Here is a 15,435-nt window from a genome sequence, read left to right as displayed (position 1 = left end):
TTACTCTAGTCAAATGTGAATATTCGTTTGTTATGAATCTCACTGCTCTATTTTGTGTCTGCTCCAGTTTCTTAATGTTTTCTTGAGTTGAGGGGTCCCAAACGGAGGATGCATATTCTATTATTGGCCTAACCAAGGTTAATAATATCTTATCTAGATAGAAAGTTAAATAATCTTGAAATTTTATATCAAGAGTTGAGAGTATTCTATTTTAATTTTTTGTGCATGTATTGGTTGACAGAGAATGGGAGAAAGAGCTGTATAATTATAAGACAGGTGGGAGACCCAAGCTGACAAGAGCCTTGTGGAGATGTTACAGAACACAGATCCTAGCATTTACATTGTTAATATTTATGGAGGTAAACAAAAGAAATGTTGCATTGGAATTTTATGTATTTTGTTTTATTGTGTGGCTTAGGAAGTTGCTATATATTTTGTAGGCAGATGAGGACAAAATGCAGGTTGAATTTGCAATCCCTTTTTTTGAATAGTATTTTTCTCATTTTATATGTAGGCCTACTTTTATCTTGTATCAAATTACAGACATAATGCTGTTAATAATGTCCCATTATCCATTATATACCTAAACTAACAATTGAACCATACGCACATGAAAAAAAATATCTATAATAAAATACCATATGCACATCTTTGTTTTTAAATGTTAGGTTTAAACTGTCATTAATTGAATAGGCCTACAAAAATTAGACTCTACCTAAAAACGAGTTACACTGATGTAATTTCCAGGAGTGTATGCGGATGGTGCAGACCATACTAATGGGCAAGTTCATAGCACTATTTGAAGTCAGCAAGGTCCATCCCAACTTCCTCTCTTCCAGTGGCAGCATCACTGATAACAAGACAGCAATTGTTGACAACTCCCATCGCCATCAAACCATCGCCCGCCCTGATGTCTTCATACTTATCACTTTCATCATCCTGATTTATCTGGTCAGCATATTTCTGGATCATAATTTTTTTCACCATGGCTACCGTATGAGGGTAGCAACAACATCACTCATTTACAGAAAAGTAAGGAATTCTTAAATTTAAAAAATAGTATTAGATCTATATATCTTATTAATTATCTTATCTTATATGATACAGACGTTACTTCAAAAAAGAAGATGATTATGTCCTACGAGTCATGCATTTAGTCATGCATATTAACCAATGACCTAAATTCTGCCAAGTCACTGGTTTTCCTGGCTAGCTCAGGCAACCCATTCCATGCTCTAATAACGCTAGGGAAGAAAGAGCGTTTGTACAAATTTGTCCTAGCATATGGAACGAGGAATGTGCCTTTATCTTTGTGTCTTTCTGAGTATTTTATTAAATTTTGTTTTTGTTTTTGAAGATTATGGTTCAGTGTTTAATGTATAATTGCTACTTTACATTTAAGTCTTCTCTCCTGAAAGCTTTCTAAATTTAGTGATTTTATTAAAGGAGTTACTCTAGTCAAATGTGAATATTGGTTTGTTATGAATCTTACTGCTCTATTTAGTGTCTGTTACAGTTTCTTAATGTTTTCTTGAGTTGAGGGGTCCCAAACAGAGAATGCATATTCTATTACTGGCCTAACCAAGGTTAAATAACATTTTAGTTTAATGTTCTTATTTGATTTATAGAAATTTCTTTTAATAAACCCTAATGCTTTGTTTGATTTTTTGATAGTTTTCATCTATGTGGGGATTCCATGACAGTTTTTCATTTATTATAACACCTAGGTATTTTGCGTGTTTAGTCTGTGTTATTGATTTGCCATGAATAAGATAAGTGAAATCTATTTGTTTTAGTTTTTTGTTACTCTTAATAACTGACATTTTTCTGGGTGGAAAGACATGCTCCTATTTGATTCCCATTTCTGTAATTCATCTAATTCTCTTTGTAAAATTTCTGTATCTTGTGTTGTTTTTATTGTTCTATATATATTATGCAATCGTCTGCAAATAATCAGACTTTTGTTCCTGCACTAATGCAATTTGGTAAATCATTTATGTAAATTAAAAATTACGATTTATTAAAAGAAATTTCTCTAAATCAAATAAGAACATAAAACTAAAATGTTATTTAACCTTGGTTAGGCCAATAATAGAATATGCATCCTCCGTTTGGGACCCTTCAACTCAAGAAAACATTAAAAAACTGGAACAGACACAAAATAGAGCAGTGAGATTCATAACAAACGAATATTCACATTTGACTAGAGTAACACCTTTAGTAAAATAACTAAATTTAGAAAGCCTTCAGGACAGAAAGCTCAAAAGTAAAGTAGCAATCATACATAAAACACTGAACCATAATCTTCAAATACAAAAACAAAATTTAATAAAATACTCTGAAAGACACAAAGATAAAGGCACATTCCTCGTCCCATATGCTAGGACAAATTTGTACAAACACTCCTTCTTCCCTAGTGCTATTAGAGCATGGAATGGGTTGCCTGAGCTATCCAGTGACTTGGCTGAATTTAAGTCATTGGTTAACATGCATGACTAAATGCATGACGCGAAGGACATAATCATCTTCTTTTTTGAAGTAACGTCTGTATCATATAAGATAAGATAAAATAGTAGTGGACCTAAGACTGTTTCTTGAGGTACACCTGAGTTTACTGTTAGTGGTGTTGATTTTAGAGCCATTTATTATTACAGTTTGTTCTCTCCCTATCAGAAAATCTTTAATCCACTGATGCAATGGACCATCAATGCCAAAATATTTTAATTTGTTAAGCAAACTATGGTGGTGAACTTTGTCATAAGCCTTGGAAAAATCTAGTAAGGTAGCATCTATTTGCTCACTATCATCTAAACCTTTTGAAAAATCATCAATTAGTCCTGTCCTATTAGTTGTGTTTCACATGATCTGTATCTCCTAAAGCCTTGTTGGTATAGGTTGAGGACATTATGTTTGTCTAAGTGGTTTATGATGTTGCTACATATTATGTGTTCTAGAATTTTAAATGTGATGCTGGTAAGTGATACTGGTCTGTAGTTTCCTGGGTCAGATTTTTCTAATTTTTTAAATAGGGGGGTGACATTAGCTTCTTTCCAGTCCCTTGGTACTCTGCCCTGTTTAAGAGATACCTGAAAAAGTATTTTGAACACTGGTGCTAGCTCATTGCTTAGTTCTTTGAGTTATCTAGCTGGAATACCATCAGGCCCAGATGCTTTATTTGGTTTGGTGTTGGCTAATATTTTTTTAATTTATATATATGATTTTTATTTCTAATTATTCTTTTATTTGGTTTATAAGTTCAGGATTCTATAATTGTATATAGCCAACCTATACCATTAACCAGTGCTTTTTTGTAAAAAATTAGGTGCTGGTACTCAGTGATGGATTGCCTAAATGTGCAGGTACTCACTGGTCATAAAATAGCACTGCGATTAACACAGGCTACATATCTCATATCTGTAGGCCTAGATATCTAAGTTTGTTTTGAAGATAATCCAATTGAAGATAGCCTAAACCTCCTGTAGGACAACAAGAGATGGCAGCAGGAAGGTATGAACCAGAGTCATCGAGACGACCAAACGATAGTTCAGCGCATGTACTGCATGACGAGACAGCCATTGTTTTTACAAACACACATAAGACAAAAGTCTATACAATAATATTCAAATATTAAGTAATAATTTTTAATATAGATATTTGTTTGAGATACCAACCTTGTATTTGATATTCTCCACAGGTAATGCGATTGTGCAGCTCTGCTCTGAAACCTGCAATGATGGAGACTATTATGAACTTAATCACAAAAGAAATGGATGTGTTTCCTCTGGTACAGTTTGTGCACTTCAGTGTTTCTTGCTTATTAACTTTATCTTAATAAGATAATTAAAGGGCAACGGACAGGCTTACAGCAGATGCTTATATTTTGTTGCTTGCTAATCTAAATACTTTGTGTCCTTTGAGTAATGCAAGATACATATATGCTTAGCTAATTTTCCTTCTGTTCTTTAAAAACATCAAACTTGTGACTTGTGTATAGTCTTATGCCAACAATGATATCTCCTATTTAAAAAACAATAACTAATAGATAGTAGACATTTTACATAAAACAGTAGAAGTTTGTTTTTTTAATTATTGAAAACTATAACACTTGCTTATTTTTTTGCTTACTGTTATCAGTTATGATCCACATTAATTTATTATAGCCACTGGACCTGACTCATTAAGAATTATAGACCTGTTTTTATACTCAGCAAACTTTCAAACAAATTACGTATTTATTTAGTTTTCAGTCGGATTTGAAAACAGAAACTTAGAATATTATTATATAGAAATATCTTATCATATATGGTTTTAATAAAAGCCTTTAAAATGAAAAGGTGTGGTACATTAGCAAACTTTCAACTTTGTTATTACATAGGAACTTTTAGTTGTGATGGTTACCAATATTTTTTTCTTACATGTTTTTTTGAGTCCACCAAGTTATGTTGTGAAAAGTACAGCTTATTGATATTGTGCTGGTCACATAATACCTTTGTGAATCTAAACCATTGTTCTTAGAAATAACATAAACCCTTCTTCACTCACCCTATAGATCTTAAATCTCAATATAAAAGCTTTAATTGTTATGCTTATTTCTGGACAAGCTTATTAATATTATGCTTTCTTTTAGTTGGTAAATACATGCATATTGTATTTTCTATACATTTGTTCACCCGTGCAGCAGTATGTCTTTGTTTTTGAGTCTTTGAACTTTTTTTTAGTTAAAGTGTTCATTAAGGTAAACATTGAACATTAGGGACATTACCTTTTTCTTATAGTTGTTCTTCTTATTCCAGCCTTGATAATTAAAAGAAAACAAATTCAAGGTTTCTTCAAAACTTTAACTTTATTTGTTGTTAATATTTTTTTTTTCTTTACAGGTTGTTTTACCAGCAACATATATTCTCATTGGCCCAGTTCAGTTAGCTGTCACTTGTTATCTGCTTTGGGATTGGCTAAATTTAGGTCCAGCCTGTGTAACCAGTCTTCTTATTTTATTTTTAATGTTTCCTGTGCAAGTAGTCATGGGAAGACTTTCCAGAATTTTAAGGTACTTGAATTGTTATCATCATATTTTGTACTTTTGCTTGTTTACCTTATCTATTTATATTTACGTAAAAAACGGAGACCTGAAAGGACAAATATTAATGGTGTACTAATGGTGACGCATTGAATAGACACTACTCTTTCTATCCTTCTCATATTGCATAATGCATAACTTGTCACATAAGATTTTTACCAAATTATTCAATTTGTACTACCTTTACTATTTTAACTGTGAGTAGACCTTGTTTTTAATGATTTAACTGTATAGAATTTAGCCTTTGTTATATAAAGGGAGAGTGATCCTTAAAGGATTACGGGCACGACATGGCCTAAATTGTGCTGATGTGCCTACACTTAAAACTCATGTTGCTGTTGAGCATTACAAATTCCAGCAAAGCTGCACAAATTCATATTAATGTTCAAAATACATACATTTTCATCTGTAAATTGAATTAAAAAATCTGATTTATGTGAACCTTTTTGTGATATAAAAATTAAAATTATATCTTATCTACAGATGTTTCTTCAAAAATATAAGTATTTAATATTTTTTAAGTATACTTACATGATAAAAATGTATCTTTTAAAAGGGAAAAATTGGACAGTTTGACCAATGTCAGACTCAGACATTTACAGCTGATAATGTCTGGGCTAGAAGAAATGAAAACATCCAACTGGGCTGACTTCTGTGTTCGTGTCATTGGTAGAACCAGAAAGTAAGTAGAACATTGGGTACATTTTTGTCTCCCAACACTCACCAAACGTGAATATATTTTTGCTTCACTCTATACACAAATGTTATAACTGGTAGGGATTTCTGGAAATATTTCCCTCAACAATTATTATACCATTATCATTTTACATGTTTAACGCCCTCTGAATTTTAAAAACATTGTAACTCTGCCTTGCACCTGTGCTTGTGGTGGGTATGAGCACACTATTGACCAGGAAAGGTTGACACTAGGATAGAGGAAAGAACTGTGTTTTACATCATTATCAAGAGTCAGAATTGTTAGGAGCTAAGGAGCCATCCTTTGTGCTGCCTGATGACTGTAGTAGGGATCTGGGATGAAGTGGGGAAGGCTGTCATTGGTTCGTATTCATCTTTTCAGAGGAAAGGACTGGTAGAATAAGAAACAAGACTCTTTGAATGTAGATGGCTATTATGTGTTTGTCCTGGTGAATAAACACACTTATTTATTTACTGCAAAATTTCGTTGAGTTGCCTGCCTTGGATTTACTACAATATAAATGCATTGAACTAGGTGCAAGCTATGGTTAGTAAGGCTTTCTTTCAATAAAACCTGACTACATTATAAAATGAAGTAGCAATACACAGAAAATGAAACAAGTGATGATAAACAGAACAAAATATGAATACAAATACTTTCATAAATGCATGCACGAATAGAACACCCAAAGTCCACAGATGTCAGCTCAAAACTTTATTAATAATAGGCATTTAATGTCAAAAACAGAGTTGGCATATTGCACCACATATTTTTTTTAACGTCTTTTATTATAAATCTTTCTCATTAAATTATACATGTTAGAAATCATAGTTGCTACACTATGTAATGTTACTTTGTATTTGATATAGGTCTGAGCTTAGTCAAATGAAAAAACTTTCAAGGCTCCAGGCGTTCAACAGCTCCATGACCTTGACCTCTGGTAAAGCTGTGCTTATGGCCACCTTTGTGCTACTGGTGGTCATGGGTCATGAAATCAATGGTACGCAGATCTTCACAGCCCTGGCTTTGCTGGAGTCACTCAGAGTGAGCATGAGCATCCTTCTGCCAGCTGGGATGTTGGCCCTCTCGGACACACTGACCACACTAAACAGAGTGGAGGTGAGAGATCTTTCTTGTTCATTCTTCTTCTTCTTCTAGCCAGCTTTATTGCTGCCGAGCCATCAGCTCTTTTGCAGACTGCCAAGGAAAAAAATTGTGCTGTTTTCTTCAGTTGTTCAGCACTGCCGTACAGGGTGTTGGTTATGTTGGGCTGTAGTGGAAGTAGGGTCTGCCTAAGATGGATTAGAAAGGGGCATTCAAAGAGGATATGATTTACAGTTTTGTAAGGGCGCAGTGTCTATGAAGGTGGAGTTCTGTGAAATTTATTTAGTTTAGATGGTAATTTAACAGAGGTGTGTGTCCTGTTCTTAGTTGGAAAATTGTAGATTGTTCTTTGAGTGGAAGGAAGTTAATACTGTCCAATTTGTTGAGCATAGTCATTTATTTGTACATGGCTCTGCCTGTGTTTCCTGATGCCCATTGGTTGAGCCGATCCTCTTTTTGATTGTTGTTCATTCTTAAATAAAAGACTAAATTTTCAGATCCTGATTCTATGTTGTTTGGTAAAGAAAGTAGATTTGAAGAAGTAGACCAATTTGCTGTTAAACTGATCATTTACTTCATGTATCTTAATTCATTAGGTTTTTAAGCAATATCTTAGGATGTCCTGAATCCAATATAAATCTAGATAGTTGAATATCTACTTGTATAAAAGTAAAGGCTTTTACACATAAGCTTTTGAAAAACAACAGTTTGACTTTTAGCCATCATAATTATAGGTTAGGTGTGTGGCTATAAGAGCAGCAAAATATACTATCTTAAAACTTATGCTTTTTAAAAAAATCTATGTTCTCTAATTTATTCTTTTTTTTTCTGTGAACTGTACTTTATCCCTACATCAATAATAAAGGGGAGAGAATGTATTCAGTATAGGCAACTCAGTGTTTTCCTTATTTCATGAGTTTGTTTGTTGTTGTACAGAAAGTGTTGCTTTTACCTGAGAAGACTTCAATAATCAGTCGACCATCAACACTTTCCGTTAGTGATGACACTGTTATTCGATTCAAAAACTATTTTGCTAGCAGAGAAAAGGTTAGTTTTTAAAATAAGAAATTTTTCTTTTTTTTTAACTTTAAGACACAGTTGGATGCTATATTGATACCTAATTAATAAATGGTTTAACCAGTAACATTATCAATAACAATACATTTCAATTCTCAAATGCTTTTCTCATGTTATTCTCCATACAGAATTTCGATGCTCCAATGGTTCTTGTAAATATTGATGTTGATATTGAAAAGGTAAAACATTTACTATTGTTAAGTTCAAAATATATAAATGTTCAACTTACTTTTTTTTTTTTTTGATACCAAAAATATTCTAATATTAGTTATGATGATATCTCAAGAAGTTTAGTAATTAAGTTTTTCATTTTAAATTAGATATGTAATGCTGAAAAGTTTTTTTATTCATCAATTTTTATTTACTTAAAAGTAGGCCTATTTAAAAAAAATTTTTTTATTAACCTTGTGTTTATTCTTAATCTTGTGATGCTAACATGTTTATTTCTCACAGAATGAACTGTATTGTATTATTGGTCCCCCTGACAGTGGAAAGGTATGAATGAGCTTTAAGCTATGTTAGTTTTTTTTGTTTGTTTTAGCTTGTTCATTAACTATGTGATAAGAAGCAACTTTTGGTTTAATTTTTTTTTTGAGGATCAGTACTTTTTTTTTATTTCAGAGCTGTCTTCTTCTGGCTGTCCTTGGTGAGCTCGAGAGGCACAAAGGTCAAGTCTTCCATGATGGTAAACTGGGTTATGTCCCTGCCTGGCCATGGCTGTGTCCTGGGACCATCAGGGATAACATTGTGTTTGGCTCAGAATTTTCCCACTCAAGGTACACGCAGGTGTTAAACTCTTGTGCCTTGAACCAGGTGAGACATTTTATATTTACAAAGTATAAAATAATAAATATAAAAATAAAGGAAAAGACAGTATAGCATAAACCATTATCTATAAACATTTTATAAAGTATTTATAAATGATTGTTACTGAAAAAACAAAATTTCATTGTTTTATTTTACCATTTTCTGATCTGTCATTACATGTCAGAAATAGTTTACTAAAAATATTTATGATAAATAAAATTATTTATATATCCTATGTTCTCAACATATTATAATAATATCTTTATTTAAATTGTGATTGAGACATACCATTTTTAAAATATCATATTACCTAAATAAAGTTAAATTAATAGAAAAATTCTCATTATATAATGATATTACTTTTTTTTTTTTTTACTTCAGTAATGCAAAATTTAACTCATTTAGGGTAAATTCTTAAAATAATAATTACTTTCAAAAGTTAGGTCAATCATTTTAATTATATTTTGAAATACTATTTTTAAAACAATGGAGCATTTTGTATGTTTGAGGTTATTTCATTGAATAACAAAATAGACGTTTTTATTATCTCAAGCTTTTATTACTGGGGCATAGAAATTTTCAGGTAATTTATTAGCACTAAAATCTCCATTGGTTTAAATATTTCTATTAGGTTGTGGATTCTTTTCCATTGAGAGATCAGACTGTAGTAGGAGAAAGAGGTCTTGCACTGGATCCAAGCATTCAAGCAAAAATTACATTAGCTAGGTAATAGCCTTTAAAATTGGATTTCTAAACTGATTTTTTAAATGTTCTTGCCTAGCTGTTTACTGAGGTTGTCAAGTGGTAAATACCTTTTGCTTCTTAACATCTCAAGTTGAAAGTCTGATGAAGTCTGAGATTTCAATTTTCCAGTTCATCCTAGAGTACCTAAAGTTTGTTGGAGTGTTAATAAAAAAAACAGGATACAGACCACAAAGATACAAGTCATTAGAAGTGCCCCATAACCCTCTCTAAATAGTTTGTTTATGTTTGTTGAACCAATGTGTCTATCTATCTTTGTTGAACTAATGCGTCTATCTTTGTTGGAATGATATGTATATCTTTGTTGAATCAATGTATCTTTCTTGAACTGATGAGTCTATCTTTGTTGAACTGTATCTATCTTTGTTCAACTGATGTGTCTATCTTAAATGAATCAATGTGTATATCTTTGTTGAACTGATGTGTCTATGTTATATCAATGTGTATATCTTTGTTGAACTAATGTGTCTTTGTTATATCAATGTGTCTATCTTTGTTGAATTGATGTGTCCTAAGTTGAGTACAATATATTGTTCAGCAGTTCCATGTCCTGATGTAAAATAACAAAACACAAAACAAATCCAGGAATAGAAAGTTCGAACAGTTCTGAACACAAGAATCGCTTCACAAAATCCAAATCATAAGATAGTATTTCACAGAATATGTTTCTTAAGCCAAACCAGTAATATAAGCTTAGCCAACCAACTTCTTCCTCTACAAGATTGTGGTACTTTTTATAATGTTAACCAACTCTAGTCCCCTTAAGAGAATTCATGACAATATTTTTTTTCCTGACTAAATTTATCAATGTGAGTTATATTTTCTCATGTCATCATAAGCTTTTTAGTAAGTTATTTCCCTTTGTACTTGCAAGGTCTGTGACACTTATACTCTCCAGTTTACATAAAATTTGCTTCTTATTCAATTTACTAATTGTTCACCCATAATTACAAAACAGATTATTTTTAGAGCAGCAATGATTTACTTTTTATTTTTCTTGCCAGAGCTGTGTATCAAAACTGTGATATTTATCTCATTGATGACATTTTAAAAGGAATGGATGCTAAGTCAGCCATGCATATTTTCAAAAAGTAAGCCTCATCCATCTATCACATTATCAAAAAGTAAGACACATCCATCACATTTTCAAAAAGTTAGCCTCATTCATCTATCACATTTTCTAAAAGTAAGTGTCATCCTTCTATAGAAGTAGGATTTTTAGTGGCCCCCGAAAGTGGAAAAGACTCTATTAGTTTTGTGTGGTTTGTCTGTCCGTCCGTCCCTCCCGTTTAGATCTCATAAACTAGAAAAGATAGTGAAAATCCAACATCATAATATTTTAGACCATTTAAAGTTCTGATGCAATGGCTACTTTTTTATTTTCTAAATGCGAAAAATCTCATTTTTAAAATTAATTATGCAAACAGTTTTTCATAAATATACACCATTTTTACAACTATTCACTATTAAAAGCAACAAACACTGGAGTCTATTTAGTATTGGAGACGGTAATGTACCATATTTTAAACACATTTATGCAAACATTTTAGATTTTTTGTCAAATTTTTTTTTTTAACAATTGTATTGCTAAGTTAAGTAAGCTCTGTCATACTAACTACTACATTTAAAAATAAATGTGTATTTTTAAATAATCTATTTAGTATGCATATAAGTGGAACATAATTTAAAACAGCTATTAATAAGTAGTTTTATATATTATCGCGTGAATTGCAATGCTCCCACACTGCATAAAACTCTGAAGTAAAAGGATTTTTTTTTTTTTTTTTACGAAATTTTTTTTTTTGTTAAGGCTTTGAATAAGAGATTGACCCTTTTACAAAACAATTAGATAATCATTATGAGACATCAGTTAGGTCAGGTTCACTTCCAACTTCAAATTCACTTTTACCTATCCCTTGGTCTGCTGGACCTTTGGGGCACCACTCAAGATCTGTCAACCTTCTTTCTCCATTCTTCTCTATCATTTGTCTTTGATAGAATTTAATTCTGATGTTCTTTCTGAAAATATTGAAACCTGCCTTTTTACCTGCCTGTGTGGACCACTTCAGGGACCTATTTTGAGTTTGTGTTTCCACACAAACTGTCTTTGCTACCTTGTTAAACTTACTTAAGCTTTTTTTTAAATTTTTGTAAATAATACATTAAGTATATAAACATTTATTTTTTTTTTTATTAGGTGCAATGCCTACTTATAAAATGTTCTCTTTAAAAAAAGGAATTCTTTGTATCTAGGGTTATGAAAACTTGTAAAAAAAAAATATTTTTTTTTTCTTCAGGTGCATATGTGGTTTGTTACGATCCAAAACTCGATTAGTTATTACTGACAACACACAGCACACACAAATTGCTTATAAAGTAATATTAATGTCTCAGGTAAGAATTGTATTGTAAATAGTAGATCATTGTCTGCCTCATTTAATCTCCCTTGATAAAAATGATGCTAAACAAAATAGTAAATTATAGCACTCAAAAGAAATTTTATACAATATCTTTCACAGGTCCATCTCCATATATTTTATAAATATCTTTCATTGGTCTATCTCCATATATTTTATAAATATCTTTCATTGGTCTATCTCTATATATTTTATAAATATCTTTCATTGGTCTATCTCCATATATTTTATAAATATCTTTCATTGGTCTATCTCATATTCCCAGTGCCGTGTTCATCACATAGGTAGCTATGATGAGCTCCTCGAGTGTGGAGTCAATGTCAATAAAATATTAACATCTAGATCTTATAAAAATGTGGAGGTTAGCAAGCTGGCAGACTCGACCTCTCCTCTCATTCAAGACTTAGCCAATGCCAGCATGGCCTTGAGCCTCACCACCAATCCTTTGACCAGCGGGAGCAAGGACAGTCCAGCTGGATCAGCTTTTGACATTCTCCAAGCAGACTTCAAGGTAAGACTTGGTCAAGAATTTGAGAGATTTTCTTTACAAATTTGTATTTAAAAATAGATTAAAAACTTTTTTTTTTCTCGATTTAAAGAAATTTATTATTACATAGGGCTGAGTGGTAAATTGTTTGGCTTTTAAACCAATGGGTCCCGGGCTTAAATGTGCATTGCCATATTTAGGACATATCTGAATCCATCTAACTCTCTCTAACATTTACCTGACATATTTAGGACATATCTGAATCCATCTAACTCTTTCTAACATTTACCTGACATAGCTAGGACATATCTGAATCCATCTCTCTCTAACATTTACCTGACATAGTTAGGGAAAGTAAAAGCTGTTGGTCATTGTGCTGAAACTCTCATTAACCAATGGCCATACAAACTGATGACCTTTACATCCTTTACCCCCATGGATTGCAAGGTGTGAAAGGGTTACATTTACTTTTTACATAAAACTTTAATGGCTACTTGATTTTGTACTTGCCACCCTTCTATACATGCTTACACCTGTGTTTTCATATCAGTAGAAATAGTTTGAGATAACACTGGTTTGTATTTATCTTCTTAGGAATCAGGGGATCCTCTTATATCAAATGATGGAGATAGTAACTATAGTGGACCGTTCCATAAGAGGTCAATCTACACAACTTACTTCCTCCTTGGCGGAGGATTCTGTGGAATTTTTTTCTTTATCTTCACATGTCTTTTAGAACAGGTATTTCTACTAGTTTATTTGTGCTTACATTGAATAGAGTTCAGTTTGCGATTTAAAATTTGGTGGTGTGGGACTAATACATTTTATTACTTTATTTTTTCTAATCTTTTCTAATTTTGTTTCTCATTTAGGGAGGTTTTGTTCTATGTGAGTGGTGGCTGGCCTACTGGTAAACATATTTTTGTTCATTTCATTTTTTTACATTTTAAATTGATTAATGACTATGACTTAGTAAATTATACAACATGTGTTACTTAATCTTATTAATTTATTGCACTTTAATGTATAATGCTGATCGGACATGCAAAAATATCATAGTTCATTTTCATGTCACTCATAGTTAAATTATACTTCTGTTTAAACAAATTGTAAAGTTCATGTTCTTCTAGATCAGAGATATATCTAATTGTAATTTTCTTTATTGTTTTTAGGTCAGATAATTATCAAAATGTAAGTGCAGTAACATTTACCAAAAACTCTCTCATTGGCCAATCAGCGACAGTTATAGATTACCACATTTTTGTCTACATTGGCATTGTTGCTGCCACAGTTTTGCTGGGCCTGTTTCAGGCAATTTTGTTTTATGCAATAGCTCAGAAAGCAGGCTGGTTGTTGCATGATTTGGCTGTCGGATCACTGCTGCAAGCACCACTGTCATTTTTTGATGCAAATAGCAGAGGTAACGCTCTACCCCCTAGCTGGTAGATAATTAGTGAATGTTTTCTTTTTTATATTTATTTTATTGATCTCATTCTTAAAATTGACATTTTAACAACAGCAATTTGTATTATGTCATTATATACTATGTCATTGTACTTATAAATGTCATTGTATTTATAAACTCTTCCTATGAAGGTGGTGTGCTTAGCCATTTTTTGAGAGATGTTGGCATTGTTGATTCTTTACCACCAGTTCTCTTGGATCTGATAGAGGTTAGTGCACTGTCAATGGATTTTTTGTTCAATGAAATTATGATGGAGTTTAAATCTTATCCTCAATCATACTCTGCTGCCTTGCTGAATGTGTAGCATTAGGTCATAATGATATTTCTAGATGTCTGTGAACACTGACCTTCTTATATATAGACTAGAAGACTAGTCAAGGATAATGTGCTATGTATCTATCAGGCACATTTCTTTTTCCATTATGCAAGGACTATATGGGTGATCCTTCTCTAGTGCCATTAGAGCAAGAGATAGGTTGCCTGAATCAGCTGAGTTTAAGCCTACATACAGGTATTCTTATTTTATCTTATAAAATACTATATTAACACATGGATTTGGGTAAGAAGTCTGTAATATATAAGGTAAGATGAATTTTTCAGGATATTTGGAATGAGATGTTAAACAATGCTACTTTCACGACATAATCTATGTAAAACTTAAAGTTTCAAATAGATCTGAATGTGAAGATCTAAACCTAGACTCTTACTTTTGATTGAAATGAATTTAATCAAAAGTAGAGGTTAACCCTATGATCATTCTCCCATGGCTAAATGTAACAACAACGTAAAGAGATGTTGAGGCGTCAGCTATATTTTTAATGATTAACCCAGAATTCATAAAGAAAAATTGAATGAAAGTAAGGAATTAATAGCACCCTCTCTTTGATGTATGGATGCAAAACTTCAGGAAGATGGGAATAGTATTTAAGTTTTTAAAACTGAAAACCACAAATTTTCTTTTGGGTAAAGAGCAAACTCTTGAATTCTTAAATGGCAGTGACCAATGTAAATTTTTCTTCCCTCTTTTCAAATTTAACCCAATATTGACAAGAAGCTATAAATTTATTCAACAGATCTTTTTTTTCTCCATGACAATTTTAGTCATTTATTTATACTTAATTACAGTTATACTTAATTACAGTTATACTTAATTACAGTTATTACTTATGTTATCAATTTTTTTATTAGACTGACTTATTTTTCTTATCTTTAATGGATTAACTTTCAATTTGATCTGTATTTCCAGTCTCTGAGTGTCCTGCTGGCTACTGCTTTAATTGTTGGCTGTGTCAATTACTGGCTGTTCATTGTGATAGTCCCTTTGTTTTTTCTCTTCATGTGGGCTGTGAAAAGATTCTATAAAGCCACACAGGATGTGGAGCGGATAGAGCTGGCCTGTAAGTTGTGTTTGGGTCTTTGTTGCAAATGTCTATTACTTGCCAACTTTTAATCAGGAAAAAATGTGATGATGCAAATTTATGCAACACTTTTTAGACATCTGGCATATGTAATACTTGCTTGTGTAACTGAGACATCTAAGTT

General features: G+C 32.0%; 1 protein-coding gene across 5 annotated transcripts in view; it reads left to right on the top strand.

Annotated features, from left to right (window-relative positions):
• LOC106061455 (ATP-binding cassette sub-family C member 4-like) overlaps nucleotides 1-15,435 on the top strand; it is a 66,337-nt gene that overhangs the window by 43,882 nt on the left and 7,020 nt on the right. For all 5 annotated transcript variants that reach the window (XM_056038975.1, XM_056038974.1, XM_056038973.1 and 2 more), the window contains 19 exons: nucleotides 242-359; nucleotides 748-1,032; nucleotides 3,695-3,784; nucleotides 4,878-5,047; nucleotides 5,634-5,759; nucleotides 6,644-6,893; nucleotides 7,815-7,925; nucleotides 8,084-8,134; nucleotides 8,409-8,450; nucleotides 8,577-8,768; nucleotides 9,394-9,488; nucleotides 10,529-10,615; nucleotides 11,822-11,918; nucleotides 12,207-12,452; nucleotides 13,023-13,169; nucleotides 13,301-13,338; nucleotides 13,601-13,848; nucleotides 14,025-14,101; nucleotides 15,140-15,290. In XM_056038975.1, the coding sequence (XP_055894950.1) occupies nucleotides 242-359; nucleotides 748-1,032; nucleotides 3,695-3,784; nucleotides 4,878-5,047; nucleotides 5,634-5,759; nucleotides 6,644-6,893; nucleotides 7,815-7,925; nucleotides 8,084-8,134; nucleotides 8,409-8,450; nucleotides 8,577-8,768; nucleotides 9,394-9,488; nucleotides 10,529-10,615; nucleotides 11,822-11,918; nucleotides 12,207-12,452; nucleotides 13,023-13,169; nucleotides 13,301-13,338; nucleotides 13,601-13,848; nucleotides 14,025-14,101; nucleotides 15,140-15,290 (2,621 nt within the window). The remainder of the gene's footprint in view (nucleotides 1-241; nucleotides 360-747; nucleotides 1,033-3,694; nucleotides 3,785-4,877; nucleotides 5,048-5,633; nucleotides 5,760-6,643; nucleotides 6,894-7,814; nucleotides 7,926-8,083; nucleotides 8,135-8,408; nucleotides 8,451-8,576; nucleotides 8,769-9,393; nucleotides 9,489-10,528; nucleotides 10,616-11,821; nucleotides 11,919-12,206; nucleotides 12,453-13,022; nucleotides 13,170-13,300; nucleotides 13,339-13,600; nucleotides 13,849-14,024; nucleotides 14,102-15,139; nucleotides 15,291-15,435) is intronic.

The sequence above is a fragment of the Biomphalaria glabrata genome, chromosome 8 (genome assembly GCF_947242115.1).
Source record: "Biomphalaria glabrata chromosome 8, xgBioGlab47.1, whole genome shotgun sequence".
Classification (NCBI taxonomy): Eukaryota; Metazoa; Mollusca; class Gastropoda; family Planorbidae; genus Biomphalaria; species Biomphalaria glabrata.
The sequence above is the reverse complement of the archived record's forward strand: the minus strand, read 5'-3'. Positions and strand labels throughout refer to the sequence as shown.